Source organism: Mesoplodon bidens (assembly GCF_964165515.1).
Source record: "Mesoplodon bidens genome assembly, chromosome: 6".
Lineage (NCBI taxonomy): Eukaryota > Metazoa > Chordata > Mammalia > Artiodactyla > Ziphiidae > Mesoplodon > Mesoplodon bidens.
Genome location: NC_138162.1, coordinates 46,240,598 through 46,260,030, shown reverse-complemented (window position 1 = coordinate 46,260,030; position 19,433 = coordinate 46,240,598). Strand labels below are relative to the sequence as shown.

The 19,433-nt window shown below is 43.8% G+C and overlaps 1 protein-coding gene across 1 annotated transcript; it reads right to left on the bottom strand.

Annotated features, from left to right (window-relative positions):
* Positions 1 to 1,092: 1,092 nt before the first annotated feature.
* BAG1 (BAG cochaperone 1) lies at positions 1,093 to 19,426 on the bottom strand. Its single transcript, XM_081236209.1, has 7 exons — positions 18,844 to 19,426; positions 17,399 to 17,527; positions 16,017 to 16,099; positions 14,385 to 14,498; positions 4,746 to 4,853; positions 3,743 to 3,805; positions 1,093 to 3,241 (listed from the first exon to the last, which is right to left on the bottom strand). The coding sequence occupies exons 1-7, from the start codon at positions 19,409 to 19,411 to the stop codon at positions 3,185 to 3,187; spliced, it is 1,122 nt and encodes a 373-aa protein (XP_081092335.1). The 5' UTR covers positions 19,412 to 19,426; the 3' UTR covers positions 1,093 to 3,184.
* Between the last annotated feature and the right edge of the window lie 7 nt (positions 19,427 to 19,433).

The following is a 19,433-nucleotide window of genomic DNA, read 5'->3' as shown; positions in this document are numbered from 1 at the left end:
CCCTCCAAGGCTTCCACTCACATGATGAGGAATCACAAAGGTTAAGCCTGAGCAATGTGCCAGAACACCACACAGAAAGAAAGACCTAATTCCCCACTTTACAGATGTGGAAACTGTGGCCCTGTCTCTGGGAACGACCCTGAAAGGTAAGCGTGGGCCCCAAAGGCCTGTCTATGCATGTGACCCTGCTGCCATGACCACTGCTGATTGGCCAGAAAATTATTCTCCAGATTTTTCAAATCAGAAATAAGGAAACACACACCATTGTAAAGCAATTATACTCCAATAAAGATGTTAAAAAAAAAAAAAAAAGAAAGAAGGAAACAGAGGCAGTTCCTCTCTGGTAGTGACATGCAATGAGATACAGAGAGAAATTTCAGGCAGCATTTGTGTTCCTGAAGTCCAACTGCCCTTGAACTTCCCAAAGTTACATGAGATAACATCCTATCAACAAATTTTCTATTTCAACAATCTCTCGGGAATAGGTTTGCCGTGTTTTCAACTAAGAGTCCTGACTAAAAGATGAAGAAGGGCTTCTCAGAGGGGATAAACTTTAAGCTGTGCCTTGAAGGATAAGCAGAAATAATTGACTGAACAGAAAATGTGTGGGAGAATTCTTCCAACTCTGTAAGGCTGAAGGATGTTTGTGGGATCACAGAGCCCCAGTTGTTCCCCTGCGGCACGACTGATCATGTTATGGGCAAGTGGGAAACTGAAGCGTACTCTTTCCCTGTTCATAGGTAGAGATGCCCTATAGATGTGCAGATCTATGTGAGCGGGCCGTGTTACTACCCTGCACATCTGCTGGGCAGCCCACCCTTAAATAAGACAATGGCTAGCGGATGCTGTAAATCCCAGTGCTGACAGAGCTTCAGTGGGTGAGTGCAGCAGTGGAAATTTCACTATTAATGTGTGCAGTCAACATTCATTCATTCTCCAGATATTTACTGAGCATCTAATATAAACCAGACAATCTGCTTGAAATACACTGTTAACAAGACAAAGAAGCTCCTTAACCCAAGGAACTCACAGTCTAGCATAAATGCAAATATTAATCAAATAATCCCACAAATAAATCATCATAGACCATGATTATTATTACCAAGTTTATTGTAAAAAGTCATGACAAACTGTGAGAGGATATCACCTGCGGGCTTGATGTTCTCTGACAGTAGTAGGTGAGGTTTCTCCATGAAAAGACACTTACGTTCTGAAGCATGAACAGGAGTCACCTAGGACAGGGGTAGGGGAAGGGGAAGGATGGCGTGGAGCTGTCCAAGCAGAGGAACAGTGTGTGTGAAGACCCCAGGGCGGGACAGGGCACAGAGCACCTGAGGGCCTGAACTAGACCGGAGTGGCTGACAGCAGAGAACAAACAGGAGAGTGGCCTGAGATGAGAAGGGAGCAGGGTACAGACCTTGGCCTCTGAGGTTTTTAAGGTTTTTAAGCAGGGAACTGACATGGTAATTTGTGTACTTCATGATCACTCAGCTGCTCTGTGGAGAATGAACTGGAGAGGGCCAGAGGGGAGCTACGGAGGCCAACATGGGAGATAAATAGAAGGAAAAGAGAAAATGAGAGGGTGTGAGCAACTCCATGTCAGTTGGGAGGCAAACCGGCAGAGATTAAGGACTTGGGCTCGGACTCAAGCTGCCCAGTTTGTGTCCTGGCTTTGTCACTTACTCTGTGATCTTGAGCAAATTACCTGAGCTCATCTATGAAACAGGGATAGTATCTGTCTACCTCCCAGACTGTGTGAGGATTAAATGACCAATACACCTCAAGAACTTAGAGTGGTATCTGGCACACAGGAATGTGCTGTGGCCCAAGGCCACACAGCTGCTACCTAGAAACAGACAAATACTGGACTGCTCTGATTAAAGCTGGGGGTGGGCGGACCGGGCCCCAAGCCTTGTCCACTTGTCCACCCCTAACCACCACCTTGGCCTAGTCCCACCCACGCAGCCCTAAATGCCTGGGACTTCACAGACTCCCTCTCTGCCAAAGAAGGTTGGCTTCAGAGTGGCCTGTTGGAAGCCTGTCTCCTGGGCACTGTGAGAAAAAATGGGGTGATGGCAGCTGACCTGTTTAAGCATTCCAGCACACAGGGCCACTCTCAACTTTATAACATAACTAGACTAGAACCTCAGAAGGCTTTTGCTTCCCATACTTCATCTAACAAAAGGGAAAAAAAGTCTAAACACTCTTCTGCTTGCTGACGTATATATAAACTGTTTTATTTTTTTAGTAACAATGAAGGGGAAAAGGGCCACAAAACAGACAAAAAGAGCCTCGAAGGAACTCGAAGGACATGTAGATCTCAGAAGGGTACGGTTAACAGAAATGCCTTTGAAGGAACTCCTGAGAAGTTTATGGTGGCCCTCACTACCTGCCTGCTTTATTATTCAGTCTGTCTTCTCTGCCCCTCCTAAGCCATGGTTGTGACCCGGTTTTGAGCAGAGGCTTAGTCAACTCTGGGCTGTAACCTCCTAGAGATTTGCTTGGAGACAAGGAAGCCCATGGATCAACCACAGGCCCCAGTCCAGGAGCGGCCCCCTGAGACCTCACGGCCTGTGACTGGTCAGGGTCACTGGGGGGTGAAGACAGGGTCTATGAACCCACAACCCAGCCAGCTCTTCCAGAATTAGGTCACAGTGAGAGATACTTGGACTACCTGTGTGCCAAACACCTGTTCTGAGCCATTCCTAACATTCCTGACCAGATGTAGCCTCCTAGTGATTCTGGTTTACACAGATGGGACTATGGGATCATAAGGGCAAAAAGGCCTCATTATCTGAAGACAGGATAGCTGATAAACCCAGAACTACCCCAGGACAACTGAGAGCTCTCACCAGCCCAAAGAAAGCATCCAAAAGTCAAAAAAGCTGGGAAGACTTGGGCAGAGGAGGCCCTCTCCAGACAAGGTGGGCTGCTGGACAGCACAGATATTCACAGACGGAACGAGAAACTGACAGGTGCGCTAAGATTGCACAAACAATACTTGTTCACTGAGAGCAGGTATAAGAGAAGGAAAACTGGCAATCAGCCAGTTGTCCCCAGCAGCCCCGGGGAAAGCATGTAACTTCTGTTCCAGAGAGTGCAGAGCTGGTGGAGCTGTTCTTCAAGGCAGCATAGCCTCCTCCGCCTCCCCTCAGTCGGCCAAGGCCAAGCTTGTGGACTGCAGTCACTCTGTCTCCTGGCAGATGCTCTGCTCCACTGCATCACACACAGCTAGGAACGCCTACAAGGTAAATGCAGAGCAGTAAGGAAGGGCCCACTCGGGGGCAGAAAGCTCTTTGCCCAGCCACTCTGGGGAACCCCTGGGCGACTGACTCAGGCTGAAACAGGTGTGCAGGGATGGAGATGGCCTGGGCTCCAGAGGAAGGAGGGGAGGTACAGGAAGCACAGGGCCAGGGCTTCTGACAGTGATCTATGCCAACAACTCCCAAAGGGTGCTGAGGACAGGAAGCCAGGCCACTGCAACTGCATGATTTCAGGGGGTCCTGTCCATCGGATCAGTATAACATGTCAGCCCTATCTGCTCTCCGGCCATCTTCCTTCCCAATTAGTTTAAATCCAAATTTAAATCAGGGACATGAAAGGAGCTCTTCTCTTAAGTTCTGGGTTCATGCTGAGATATAACAACCAAAGAGAGGCCACACCACACTTGTACTCTACCCTACTTTGAACAGATACATGCACCAACACATTACACTTTGTGATGCCCTACCACACAACTCACCTGAATCTTTTTCACCAAACCCTTCCTTTTCATTCGACTGTCTTTGACATTTTCCGGCAGAACCTATGGAAGAATAAGTTGACGTATAAATAATCCTCAGTGAAAATGACATAAGAACACGTCAGAAATACCTACAGTATACCGAACAGGCCACAGGTCACTAATGTGAATGACGTGCATTTTCAGGAATCACTTCCCTGGATCTGTACCCTACATGGCCCTTCCCATGGCTCTCACCCCTATACAAGCTCCCTTTGTTCTTGGTGTGGGGGCGATAGATCTATAACATGGACTTTGTCCTCTCACTGTTTCCTGTGCATGGATACTGTGTCCTGGCTGGACCATAAGCTCAGTGTGGCAGGAAAAGCACAGTGCTTTTCTGCTTCTTCTTTACCACGCCTCCCCAAGAATCCCAAGCAGAGTAGTTTAGGCTAGAGATATCATTACTGTGCCATCTCTAAGAGGGAGCGTGGCATCAATGATTCCCAACAGCCTCACAGGAGCTGGGTCTGACTGAATTCTGTACAGATAATGAGCTCAGTGAAATGTCAGACACATGTGTGTTAGGAAAGTTAAGCCCCGTGTTTCTCTAACCATGAGATCATGGACCATTTGGGTCCCAGCTTCCTGAGGATTAGATGCTACTGGCATACATAAATAAAAATGACAGGGACTTCCCTGGCAGTCCAGTGGTTGAGACTCTGCGCTCTCAATGCAGGGGCATGGGTTCAATCCCTGATCGGGGAACTAAGATCCCGCATGCCATGGCCAAAATAAATAAATATACGTAAATACATAAATAATACGACAAAAGCCCTATGTTGGTGGGACAGGAGAAACCAGGAACCATCTTACCTTTCTGTGTATTCACCAAAGACCTAGCAGTGTCTGGTACACGATAGGTGCTCAATACCCTCAGGCAGTGAGTGCGATACTGAAGGAATGAAACTGACTGAAAAACAGTCAAAGGAAACTAGTTCTTCTCAGCTGAACATTTACTTACTAGTGCGTCAATCTCTTCCAAGATCTTCGTAAACTTCTCGATTGTGGCTTTTACTCTCCTGTTGAGTGTGCAGAGAGCTTCAGCTTGAAAATCCTTGGCCAGAAAACCCTGTGGAGGAATGATGCATTATTGCAAGGGTTCCTTGAGGCTGATGGAAAACTCCAAGCCAAGGCACTGATGAAGCAGCCACACCCTGAGTCCACATTCCCCAACAGGCTGGGCCAGACCTCAGGCCCGCAACTTCACCTCTTAGGAAAAACAGAAGAGCCGGCCCTGGGCCACCCCAAGCACTGTAGTAGGCTGCAGGCCATTACATGGTCTATCTTACATGGTCCACTGGGGTCACAAATGCCTGCGGAGGCCTGGCTCTGGTGAAGCCCCCGGTCACCAGTGTATACTCGCACACGAGAAGCAGACATTAAGAGCACAGGGTTTAGAGTTTGATAGGCCTGGGCTTCAATTCTGACTGCACTGTACTGGCTTGTGACCTTGAGCAAGTTCCTTAACCTATCTGTGCCTTGGTGTTCTCATTTTTAAAATGGAGATCATGATACCCACACCCCAGAGGGTTACCATGAGGATAAAGAGAAATATATGTAGACCTTTAATAGAATTCCTGACACAGATGTATGAATGCTAACAAATGGCAGCACTTACATTATTTTTATTAAATTGTCTCTCTGTTTATTCACAGTGCTTGGCCTAATGACCAGTTAGCTGGTGACAACAGGTGGACAGCAGGGATCTCTGAGGATCAAAGCCATAGGCTACAGATGCAGATTTGATAACATGTAGTATATATTAGCTGGCAATTCCAACTCAAAGAATTTATTCTACCAAAAAAATTGGGAACAGTCAAAAAAGATTTATGTCCGAGGACGTTCAAAGAAGCATTATGGCTTCAAGATGGCGGAGGAGTAAGACGTGGAGATCACAAATACATCAGAAGTACATCTACATGTGGAACAACTCCTACAGAACACCTCCTGAACGCTGGCAGAAGACCTCAGACTTCCCAAAAGGCAAGAAACTCCCCCACGTACCTGGGTAGGGCAAAAGAAAAAAAGAAAAAACAGAGACAAAAGAATAGGGACGGGACCTGCACCAGTGGGAGGGAGCTGTGAAGGAGGAAAGGTTTCCACACACTACAAAGCCCCTTCACTGGCGGAGATGGGGGATGGTGGGGAGGGGAAGCTTCGGAGCCACGGAGGAGAGCGCGGAGAGCGCAGCAACAGGGGTGCAGAGGGCAAAGCGGAGAGATTCCTGCACAGAGGATAGGTGCGACCAGCACTCACCAGTCCGAGAGGCTTGTCTGCTCACCCGGGGCGGGCGGGGGCTAGGAGCTGAGGCTCGGGCTTCGGAGGTCAGATCCCAGGGAGAGGACTGGGGTTGGCTGCATGAACACAGCCTGAAGGGGGCTAGTGTGCCACAGCTAGCCGGGAGAGAGTCCGGGAAAAGTCTGGACATGCCTAAGAGTCAGGAGACCATTGTTTCGGGGTGCGCGAGGAGAGGGGATTCAGAGCACCGCGTAAACGAGCTCCAGAGACGGGCGCGAGCCCCGACTATCAGCGCGGACCCCAGAGACGGGCATGAGACACTAAGACTGCTGCTGCCGCCACCAAGAAGCCTGTGTGCAAGCACAGGTCACTATCCACACCTCCCCTCCTGGGAGGCTGTGCAGCCTGCCACTGCCAGGGTCCCGTGATCCAGGGACAACTTCCCCGGGAGAACGCACGGTGCGCATCAGGCTGGTGCAATGTCACACCGGCCTCTGCCGCCGCAGGCTCGCCCCGCATCCGTACCCCTCCCTCCCCGCGGCCTGAGTGAGCCAGAGCCCCCGAGTCAGCAGCTACTTTAACCCCATCCTGTCTGAGCGAAGAACAGACGCCCTCAGGCGACCTACATGCAGAGGCGTGGCCAAATCCAAAGCTGAACCCCAGGAGCTGTGCGAACAAAGAAGAGAAAGGGAAATCTCTCCCAGAAGCCTCAGGAGCAGTGGGATCTGTCTGCATCTAATTTGTTTCTGGTTTTATGTTTATCTTAGTTTAGTATTTAGAGTTTATTATCATTGGTAGATTTGTTTATTGACTTGGTTGCTCTCTTCCTCCTTTTTTTTTTAATATATAGGTACATATATATTGTTCCTTTTTCTCTTTTTGTGAGTGTGTATGTGTATGCTTCTGTGTGTGATTTTGTCTGTATAGCTTTGCTTTTACCATCTGTCCTAGGGTTCTGTCTGTCTTTTTTTTTTTTTTTAAGTATAGTTTTTAGCACTTGTTATCACTGGTGGATTTGTTTTTTGGTTTGGTTGCTCTCTTCTTTCTTTCTTTCATTTTTTCTTTCCTTCTTTCTTTCTTCTCTCTTTTTACTACTTTTAAATTTTTTATTTTTAATGATTATTTTTTATTTTAATAACTTTCTTTTCTTTCCTTCCTTCCTTCCTTTTCTTTCCTTTTCTCTTTCTTCCTCTTTCTTTCCTCCTTCCTTCCTTCCTTTCCTTCCTTCCTTCCCTCCCTCCCTCTCTCTCTTTCTTTCTTCCTTTCTTTCTTTCTTCTCCCTTTTCTTTTGAGCCATGTGACTGACAGGGTCTTGGTGCTCCTGTCGGGTGTCAGGCCTGTGCCTCTGAGGTGGGAGAGCCAATTTCAGGACACTGGTGCACCAGAGACCTCCCGGCTCTATGTAATATCAAATGGTGAAAGCACTCCCAGAGATCTCCATCTCAACACTAAGACCAACTCCACTCAACGACCAGCAAGATACAAGATACAGCAAGATACAACAGAACACCCTATGCCAAACAACTAGTAAGACAGGAACACAACCCTATCCATTAGCAGAGAGTCTGCATAAAATCATAATAAGGTCACAGAAACCCCAAAACAGACCACTGGACACGGTCTTGCCCACCAGAAAGACAAGATCCAGCCTCATCCACCAGAACACAGGCACTAGTCTCCTCCACCAGGAAGCCCATACAACCCACAGAACCAACCTTAGCCACTGGGGGCAGACACCAAAAACAGCGGGAACTATGAACCTGCAGCCTGTGAAAAGGAGACCCCAAACACAGTAAGTTAAGCAAAATGAGAAGACAAAGAAACACACAGCAGATAAAGGAGCAAGGTAAAAACCCATCAGACCAAACAAATGAAGAGGAAATAGGCAGTCTACCTGAAAAAGAAATTCAGAATGATAGTAAAGATGATCCAAAATCTTGGAAATAGGATGGAAAAAATACAAGAAACGTTTCACAAGGACTAGAAGAACTAAACAGCAAACAAACAATGATGAACAACACAATAAATGAAATTTAAAATTCTCTAGAAGGAATCAATAGCAGAATAACTGAGGCAGAAGAACGGATAAGTGACCTGGAAGATAAAATAGTGGAAATAACTACCTCACAGCAGAATAAAGAAAAAAGAATGAAAAGAATTGAGGACAGGCTTAGAGACCTCTGGGACAATATTAAATGCACCAACAGGGCTTCCCTGGTGGTGCAGTGGTTAAGAATCCACCTGCCAGTGCAGGGGTCATGGGTTCGAGCCCTGATCGGGGAAGATCCCACATGCCATGGAGCAACTATGCCTGTGTGCCACAACTACTGAGCCTGTGCTCTAGAGCCCACAAGCCACAACTGCTGAGCCTGTGTGCCACAACTACTGATACCCGTGCGCCTAGAGCCAGTGCTCTGCAGCAAGAGAAGCCACTGCCATGAGAAGCCTACGCACCACAACGAAGAGTAGCCCCCGCTCGCAGCAACTAGAGAAAGCCCGCGCACAGCAACGAACACAGAACACAGCCAAAAATTAAAAAAAAAATTAATTAAAAAAAAAACGCACCAACATTCAAATTATAGGGGTCCCAGAAGAAGAAGAGAAAAAGAAAGGGACTGAAAAAATATTTGAAGAGATTATAGCTGAAAACTTCCCTAATATGGGAAAGGAAATAGTCAAGTCCAGGAAGCGCAGAGTCCCATACAGGATAAACCCAAGGAGAAACATGCCAAGACACACATTAATCAAACTATCAAAAATTAAACACAAAGAAAAACTATTAAAAGCACGGAAAAACAACAAATAACATACAAGGGAATCCCCATAAGGTTAACAGCTGATCTTTCAGCAGAAACTCTGCAAACCAGAAGGGAGTGGCAGGACATATTTAAAGAGATGAAAGGGAAAAACCTACAACCAAGATTACTCTACCCAGCAAGGATCTCATTCAGATTCAACGGAGAAATTAAAACCTTTACAGATAAGCAAAAGCTGAGAGAGTTCAGCACCACAAAACCAGGTTTACAACAAATGCTAAAGGAACTTCTCTAGGCAGGAAACACAAAAGAAGGAAAAGACCTACAATAACAAACCCAGAACAATTAAGAAAATGGTAATAGGAACAAACATATCGATAATTACCTTAAATGTAAATGGATTAAATGCTCCCACCAAAAGACACAGACTGGCTGAATGGATACAAAAACAAGACCCATATATATGCCGTCTACAAGAGACCCACTTCAGACCTAGGGACACATACAGACTGAAAGTGAGGGGATAGAAAAAGATATTCCACGCAAAAGAAAATCAAAAGAATGCTGGAGTAGCAACTCTCATATCAGATAAAACAGACGTTAAAATAAAGACTATTACAAGAGACAAAGAAGGACAATACATAATGATCAAGGGATCAATCCAAGAAGAAGATATAACAATTGTAAATATTTATACACCCAACATAGGAGCACCTCAATACAAAAGGCAAATGCTAACAGCCATAAAAGGGGAAATTGACAGCAACACAATCACAGTAGGGGACTTTAACACCACACTTACACAAATGGACAGATCATCCAAACAGAAAACAAATAAGGAAACACAAGCTTTAAATGACATTAGACAAGATGGACTTAATTGATATTTATAGGACATTCCATCCAAAAACAAAAGAATACACTTTCTTCTCAAGTGCTCGTGGAACATTCTCCAGGATAGATCATATCTTGGGTCACAAATCAAGCCTTGGTAAATTTAAGAAAATTGAAATCGTATCAAGTGTCTTTTCCAACCACAACGCTATGAGATTAGATAACAATTACAGGAAAAAAAATCTGTAAAAAGTACAAACACATGGAGGCTAAACAATACACTACTTAATAACCAAGAGATCACTGAAGAAATCAAAGAGGAAATCAAAAAATACCTAGAAACAAATGACAAGGAAAACATGATGACCCCAAACCTATGGAATGCAGCAAAAGCAGAGGGAAGTTTACAGCAATACAATCCTACCTCAAGAAAAAACAAGGATCTCAAATAAACAACCTAACCTTACACCTAAAGCAATTAGAGAAAGAAGAACAAAGAAACTCCCAAAGTTAGCAGAAGGAAAGAAATCATAAAGATCAGATCAGAAACAAATGAAAAAGAAATGAAGGAAACAATAGCAAAGATCAATAAAACTAAAAGCTGGTTCTTTGAGAAGATAAACAAAATTGATAAACCATTAGCTGGACTCAACAAAAGGGAGAAGACTCAAATCAACAGAATTAGAAATGAAAAGGGAGAAGTAACAACTGACACTGCAGAAATACAGAGGATCATGAGAGATTACTACAAGCAACTCTATGCCAATAAAACGGACAACCTGGAAGAAATGGACAAATTCTTAGAAAAGCACAACCTTCTGAGACTGAACCAGGAAGAAATAGAAAATATAAACAGGCCATTCACAAGCACTGAAATTGAGACTGTGATTAAAAATCTTCCAACAAACAAAAGTCCAGGACCAGATGGCTTCACAGGCGAATTCTATCAAACATTAGAGAAAAGCTAACACCTATCCTTCTCAAACTCTTCCAAAATATAGCAGAGGGAGGAACACTCCGAAACTCTTTCTACGAGGCCCCCATCACCCTGATACCAAAACAAGACAAAGACGTCACAAAGAAAGAAAACTACAGGCCAATATCACTGATGAACATAGATGCAAAAATCCTCAACAAAATACTAGCAAACAAAATCCAATAACACATTAAAAGGATCATACACCATGATCAAGTGGGGTTTATCCCAGGAATGCAAAGATTCTTCAATATACACAAATCAATTAATGTGATATACCATATCAACAAATTGAAGAATAAAAACCATATGATCATCTCAATAGATGAAGAAAAAGCTTTTGACAAAATTTAACACCCATTTATGATAAAAACCCTCCAGAAAGTAGGCATAGAGGGAACTTACCTCAACATAATAAAGGCCATATATGACAAACCCACAACCAACATCATTCTCAATGGTGATAAACTGAAACCATTTCCACTAAGATCTGGAACAAGACAAGGCTGTCCACTCTCACCACCTTTATTCAACATAGTTTTGGAAGTTTTAGCCACAGCAATCAGAGAAGAAAAAGAAATAAAAGGAATCCAAATCAGAAAGGAAGAAGTAAAGCTATCACTGTTTGCAGATGACATGATACCGTACATAGAGAATCCTAAAGATGCTACCAGAAAACTACTAGAGCTAATCAATGAATTTGGTAAAGTAGCAGGATACAAAATCAATGCACAGAAATCTCTTGTATTCTTATACACTAATGATGAAAAATCTGAAAGAGAAATTAAGGAAACATGCCCATTTACCAGTGCAACAAAAAGAACAAAATAACTAAGAATAAACGTACCTAAGGAGACAAAAGACCTATATGCAGAAAACTATAAGACACTGATGAAATAAATTAGAGATGATACAAACAGATGGAGAGATATACCATGTTCTTGGACTGGAAGAATCAACATTGTGAAAATGACTATACTACCCAAAGCAATCTACAGATTCAATGCAATCCCTATCAAACTACCAATGGCACTTTTCACAGAACTAGAACAAAAAATTTCACAATTTGTATGGAAACACAAAAGACCCCGAATAGCCAAAGCAATCTTGAGAAAGAAAAACGGAGCTGGAGGAATCAGGCTCCCGGACTTTGGACTATACTACAAAGCTACAGTAACCAAGGTAGTATGGTACTGGCACAAAAACAGAAATACAGATCAATGGAACAGGATAGAAAGCCCAGAGATAAACCCATGCACATATGGTTACCTTATCTTTGATAAAGGAGGCAAGAATATACAATGGAGAAAAGACAGCCTCTTTGATAAGTGGTTCTGGGAAAACTGGACAGGTACATGTAAAAGAATGAAATTAGAACACTCCCTAATACCATATACAAAAATAAACTCAAAATGGATTAAAGACCTAAATGTAAGGCCATACACTATAAAACTCTTAGAGGAAAACATAGGCAGAACACTCTATGATATAAATCACAGCAAGATCCTTTTTGACCCACCTCCTAGGGAAATGGAAATAAAAACAAAAATAAACAAATGGGACCTAATGAAACTTAAAAGCTTTTGCACAGCAAAGGAAACCATAAACAAGACCAAAAGACAACCCTCAGAATGGGAGAAAATATTTGCAAATGAAGCAACTGACAAAGGATTGATCTCCAAAATTTACAAGCAGCTCAATATCAAAAAAAAACAAACAACCCAATCCAAAAATGGGCAGAAGACCTAAATAGAAATTTCTCCAAAGAAGATATACAGATTGTCAACAAACACATGAAAGGATGCTCAACATCACTAATCATTACAGAAATGCAAATCAAAACTACAATGAGATATCATCTCACACCAGTCAGAATGGCCATCATCAAAAAATCTGTAAACAATAAATGCTGGAGAGGGTGTGGAGAAAAGGAACCCTCTTGCACTGTTGGTGGGAAGGTAAATTGATACAGCCACTATGGAGAACAGTATGGAGGTTCCTTAAAAAACTAAAAATAGAACTACCTTACAAGCCAAGGATCCCACTACTGAGCATATACCCTGAGAAAACCATAATTCAAAAAGTCATGTACCACAATATTTACTGCAGCTCTATTTACAATAGGCAGGACATGGAAGCAACCTAAGTGTCCATCAACAGATGAATGGATAAAGATGTGGCACATATATACAATGGAATATTACTCAGCCATAAAAAGTAACGAAATTGAGTTATTTGTAGTGAGTTGGATGGACCTAGAGTCTGTCATACAGAGTGAAGTAAGTCAGAAAGAGAAAAAGAAATACCATATGCTCAAACATATATATATATATATATATATATATATATATATGGAATCTAAAAAAAAAGAAAAAAAAGATGGCTCTGAAGAACCTAGGGGCAGGACAGGAATAAAGATGCAGATGTAGGGAATGGACTTGAGGACATGGGGAGAGGGAAGGGTAAGCTGGGACGAAGTGGGAGAGTGGCATGGACTTATATATATTACCAAATGTAAAATAGCTAGCTAGTGGGAAGCAGTTGCATAGCACAGGGAGATCAGCTCGGTGCTTTGTGACCACCTAGAGGGGTGGGATAGGGAAGGTGGGAGGGAGACAGAGGAGGGAGGAGATATGGGGATATATGTATATGTATAGCTTATTCACTTTGTTATAAAGCAGAAACTAACACACCACTGTAAAGCAATTATACTCCAATAAAGATGTTAAAAAAAAAGAGGAAGCATTATACATAATGGTAAAATAACATTAGGTGATGAATAATAGAGAATTGGTTAGGTAAACCATGATCCATTCATATGATGAAATAAATACTATGCAAGTTTTGAAAAGTATGACCATTTTTTTTCAGTCAAAACTTTTTTTCTTTATTTAGGTATAGCTGATTTACAATACTGTGTTAGTTTCAGGTATACAACAAAATGATTTGGTTACGTATGATCATTTTTAATAACATGGGAAAATGTTCAATTTTTCAAACCAATAAAGGAACAATTTACAAAGTGTACCTAACATTATAGCAATTTTTTTTAAGATGAAAAAATAGATTCCAGTTTTTAGTAATGATTATCTTTGAGTTGGGGGTCTTACAGGTAATTATTATTTTTCATATTAGTGCCCATATGCTTTCTTAAATGCTATGTACAATCAGCATGTATTACTTTTGTAGTTAAAACACAAACATACAACTATAAATGTTATAAAATGAAGGGATCAAAAATAAGTATGTGGTTTGGGGCTGTTCCTCATCCTTATTTGGTTTCAGTACTCCACCCCTAATACTATAAGGAACTGAATAGATGACCCCTATGCCCACGCCAAGATTATGGTCAACTTGGACCTTCTATGAATCAACACAATGTTCTTTGCCTTGCCAAATACATTATAGCTGACTAGACTGAGAGAAGCTACTTATTCTATTTTAGACAATACATGATCCTAGCATAGCAGGTGTTCTCCTAGGAGCACAAACAGATGCTGGCTGGGGTTTGGAAATAACAGTGTTGATAACACTTATAAAGCACTTAGTATATGTCAGGCTCAAATTATGTAATTTAATCCCCACTACAGCCCTAAGAGGGAGGTACCATCATTACTCCCTTTTTACAGATGAGGAACCTGAGACAAAGGCAAACTTGCCCACAGTAACAGAAAGGGTAGAGCCAGGGTCTGAACCCAGGGAGTCTGACAACAAAGTCTGCCCTCGTAACCAGACAATTGTATCTCCAGAGAATTCTCATAGAAGGCAGAACAACAAAGTCCACGGAGAGAGTTACCTGCTGGATTCCAGTAAGCTCTTTACTCAACTCTTTCAGTCGGTCAGCTAACTTCTCCACAGACTTCTCCAAATCTTTCAACTTCTTTATTTCAGCTTCTTCCTCTGGACTGTTCTAAAATGTTTAAGAATAAAATGAAGTCAATAATTTTTTTTGTCAGGAAAAAAAAAATCTGACCACAAGTGGGTTAAACCACTGACCTAGAAAAAATCGTCTTAACTCTGTTGCTTCTTAGAAGGCAAGCTGGAGGGTTATACATGAAGGTTTTCTATCTACAAAGACTCTAGACTAGATAGACAGAAGGTATCAGGTACACATTCTGGCAAGACAGCCCTGACGGCTTGGGTTCAGAGAACAAAGCCGATCCACGTGCCAGATTCAACCTCAGCCTGGGGCTGATTACCAACAGATTCCGGACTGAAGCCTGGAGTGTTAACAAATTACAGTGAATGCCTGTGAGGAGTCCAGAACGGTGAGACAGGCGGAATTCTACCCTTCCTTTAAATGGAATTCCTGAGCTCTCTCATTCAATATGATGATGATGATGAATACTTTTACTGAGCATCCCCTGTATGCCAGGTATCATCCTAAGCACTTTACCTGTATTATTGTTTAAGCCTTATCACAATCCAGTGAAGGAGGTACTGTTTCAGATGATGAAATTGAGGTTACTGTAAAGTAACTTAAGGTTACACAGCCCAAAACAGGTAGAAGAGACTTGAATTGGACTTGGCTCCACATACTCCAGGACAGCTCCAACTGAGGGTCCTAAAGCTTCCTTGAACTCAACCCTTGGGTTCCGCTTATTGCCCATCACCATTCTCCCTGACCCTTGAGCAAGAAATCTCTAGATTATTTCCCCTTCTCTCACCTTAATTGGTAGCCAGCAGCTTCCTGCTTTTACACTACCCCAAATTGTTCACATTCTTCTCTGTGTCCAAATCCTGAGTGCCAGTCTCCTGGCAGTTCCAAGTCTGGAGTAGACTTTCCTTGCCTCCACTTTGCTAATCTCTGCCCTCTCTCCACTCTGAATCAGCCACCTCGCTCGAAGTAAGGGAACTTCACAGGACCAACAATTCCACTGTGTCACAATGCAGGGCTGGCCATGGCCCTCTCTCATCACCCCAGGGCCTACTTTTCTCACCAACTGGCTTTTTCTCCATCACCTCTTTAGTCTGAACCTTTCTTTCCAGCCAAAGAGGGTTTATCCTTATGTGAGATTTTAGTAAAAAGAATGGTTAAAGGAAGAGAGGCTCCTGAAGTTTGCAGAGTACTTATTTTTAAAATCTACAGGTTTATTCTAACGGAACGCTCTCTTGCAAATCCCCCTCCAAGTGAGTAGGGACTGCCTCAGGCACTATTTTAACCAGACTGATTCCACCACCAACACAAAAGCCACATTACTGAGGCAGCAATAACCACTCCTAATTCCCAGAGTGAAAGCCCTAACCAACAGGAGCTGGAGGGTGTGAGAACTGGTGACTCCAGGGAACAAAGAGACTACATTTGTTTAGAGAGCACTACTTCGCCAGTGCCAACCCTGGCTCCCCGATTTGGCCTTCTAAACAGAAACATGAATAAAAGACCTTCGTCATTTGATTCTGAGGTATTCTGGTAGAAAAAGCAATTTACCTTTTTCCCAATTAACATGACCCGGCAACCATTTTGTATTCCAAGTGCTGACAATGGCATCTTCATTTCCTTCAGAGATTTTCCTGAACAAAGAAGAAAGTAATGTCAGGTTGCAACAATTGTACAACAGTGAAAATAGATTTCAGCAAGGGTACAGGAAGTAGTGTGTTCACTAATGAGAAGAGGATGAATTGGTATAAGCTTTTTAGAAGGTTTCTTGACCCAGTAACTTCACTTTAGATATTTACCCTAACACATAACTGGACATGTGCCTGCACAGTAACTGTTATACAATAACTATTATTCATAATAGTGAGAAACTGGAAAGAGCCAAAAATTCAGGAATAGGGGACTGATTAACTATACATCAGTACAACAGAAGACTTTGTAGGCATCAAAGCTCATTTTTTCAGGAAACTTCAATGCCATAATACATGTTGATGACCCAGTGTCATAAGAAGATCACTAGAAATGATCCTAGTTTTGTCAACTAAAAAAAAAAAGCCACAAATGAGAACCCACACTTTGGGATGCCAGGACAAACAAACAAAAAGAGGCTGGACGGAAATATATTGAATTGTTATTAGGGGTTTTATCCAGGAGAACATTTTCTTTTTTGTGCTTTCCTCTATTTTGAAACATGGATTTCTATTGCCTTTATAATTCTAAAATGAAACGTTTTTAAAAAGAAAAGACAAGGAGCTGCACTATGAAGTACGAATATAAATGCTTCCCATCACTAAATTTTTTACGACTGGCACCAAATGGGATAAATTTAGCCTCATCAGATACCAGAATAATGGGTTCCCATGGGAATGGGAAGACCAGAGAATGGGGATGGCAGTGGGTGTGTCCTGGCAGAAATCAACATCATCCACTGGGCCTGCCACATCCAGGCCCTGGTAAGTTTGTTCAATACCTTCTCTGTGCCAGCACTATGCCGAGCATTGGACACATAGCAGTATCTCTGCCCTCGTGGAGTTTGTTATTGTATTAGAGAAATCAGATGTTCGGTGACTATGAAGACAATTATTTAATAGGAATTTCAGTACAAGTTATGCAAAAGTGGTAGGGAGTGCCATCTGAACACACAATGGGAAGAGTATCTAACTTGGCCAGGGAAGACTGCCCATGTGCTTCATCAAAAATGGTAATATTTCTGTCACCTTCATGTGACTTCAACTCTAATACCTGTTCAAATGTTTGCAAGTGTCCAGTGCATAGTAGGTCCTCAATACATATTTGTTGAAGTGATGAATGAATTAACAAGCAAATAAGAATTGTCCTAGTTTCGAAACTGAGAGTTACTATTAGTTAAAGTTAAGCAGTTTTAAATAGGCCTTTTAGCAATGAGGGCTCAAAGCTGGAAGAGAAATACCTACCCTTAAATATGAGTTTCTGAAAAGGCAGCGGGACCCCTGTGGCCTCTTCCACAGCCTGGGCCAAGTCTTGGACAATTGGTTCACTACAGCCCTCTTGCGGGATAACTTGAAGATCATGCTTCTCATTGCCTGGGGAGAGAGAAAAGTGCTGAAGAAAACTCTTTCACACAAACCAATATAGGCTGACACTTTATTTACCCAGCCTTCAAGGCTTGCTCAAGGATTTTTGTTTCCTTTATTATAGTAACTAACAATATCAGTGATATCAGCTAACATTTTAAGCACTTAACATGCATAAGGAGCTGACTAGGCTCATTTCATGCATGATCTTATTTAGTTCTCAGAACAACCGCATGAAGTAGGTACTACCTATTATTCCCCATTTCACAGATAAGCAAACTACGAGTTCACTCCAATTAAGACCTGCCTAATGAGACCCAACTCTAGAATTAGAACTTGACCTCAGATCTATCTGATTTCAAAGTCTGTGCTTTTCTTCACAAGCCATCTGTATCCTGTGGCCTGACTGTCCTCTACTCTGTGTTGTACTGGGCAAGGAACTATTTTTGTCTCCTTTGCTGTAATGGGCAAGGAAATGTTTTTCCTCCACGTCTCTTCCACTGGGGACACCTTGGCACATACATGGTTGGTGCCCAGTAAACAGACAAATGAATGAATAAACTCCAACAGCAGAAATTCCTTTTTGGGGCAGAGGTGCTAATTCTTTTCTGGATATGTGGACAATAAGGAGGTAGCCTGTGCCGGTGCATCATGCCAAGCCTTAAGCCTACTCAACAGCCACAAGTAGTGAGTGGGACAGGTGTTACCAACTCTGCTTCTATGTGAAGTAGAAACCAGCTGCCTAGAAAGGAGACATCTCAAGGTCACTTAAACCTGAATTATCTAGAATCCTGGTCACCAGATTCCGAGGCCCTGGGGTCTCCCCTAATTGGTCCTGAGGAAACCTCATGGACTCAGCTCTCTGGAGAACTCGACACAGAACTTTGTTCTGTGTCAACTCCAAAAGTAGGCAGACCCAAAGGGTGCCCAGAGTGTACGCTTGAACCCACGGCTCACTCAGAAAGCAGACAAGAGTTCAGAGTCTCGCACACACGTAGGTGTCCAGACACACAGCAGTCATACACAACATGGCTAAAAAGTGCCAGGCACAAAGACCCACAATAACTACGCAGGCACACAGTAACACATACAACCAGGACCACGATGTGAAGCACGGACATCGAGGATCTAACAAATGGCCTGAGACAAAACACACCAGCCACATGGAAAGGTGTGCTGAACAAAAGATCCGTACAAAAGTCGGCCCCAAGGGCATAAACCAGATCCCACGCTTCCGGACGCCAGAAGAACACAAGGACACACGCTTCAGGAGGGCACGTGGCCAAACCCACAGACCCCGCCGGACTTTCGCAGCCCGCGCTCACTGTGGGTGACGATTACGCTGAGCCCGGCTGCCGCCATTTTCTCGCTCCGGACCACCTCTTCACTCAGGGCCACCTCTTCGCTTCCTACCGCCTCTTCGCTCCGGGACCCCTCTTCGCTCCGGATCACCTCTTCGCTCCGGGTCACCTCTTCGCTTCGGGTCACCTCTTCGCTCCGGGTCACCTCTTCGCTCCGGGTCGAGAGAGGCAGTGCTTTCTTCTTCACCCGCGGCCTGCGAGCGCAGGCGGCGGCGCCCCTGGTGGATCCGGCATGCCCTCTGGTCACACTCCGGACGGCTGATCTTTGGGAGGGAGGCGGACTGCGCTCGGCTGGGGGCACCGACTGGCGCGGCTCCCGGCCCAGCCGAGGGGCGCGCCGCCGGGGGCCCAGCCACTCCCAGTCGCCTCGAGATCTCCGAGCGCCGCCGCGCTCCGCCAGACCCGCGCTAGTTGCCCACCCAGCGGTGGAGGATGAGCGCGGCGCTCCGCGACCCCGCCCGGCTACTTCCACACTCCGCCCGGGCCTGCCGGCCCCGCCTCTCGAAGCAGCCCCGCTCCCGCCAGGCTCCATTCCGCTACTGCCGCCGCCGGGC

Excerpts from the sequence above, each read along its gene's own strand:
- BAG1 (XM_081236209.1), bottom strand. The coding sequence starts at position 19,411 with ATGGAGCCTGGCGGGAGCGGGGCTGCTTCGAGAGGCGGGGCCGGCAGG. Across the intron at positions 16,100-17,398 it reads TCAGAAACTCATATTTAAGG|GAAAATCTCTGAAGGAAATG; the intron begins GTAGGTATTTCT and ends TTCTTTGTTCAG. Across the intron at positions 14,499-16,016 it reads TCATGTTAATTGGGAAAAAG|AACAGTCCAGAGGAAGAAGC; the intron begins GTAAATTGCTTT and ends TAAACATTTTAG.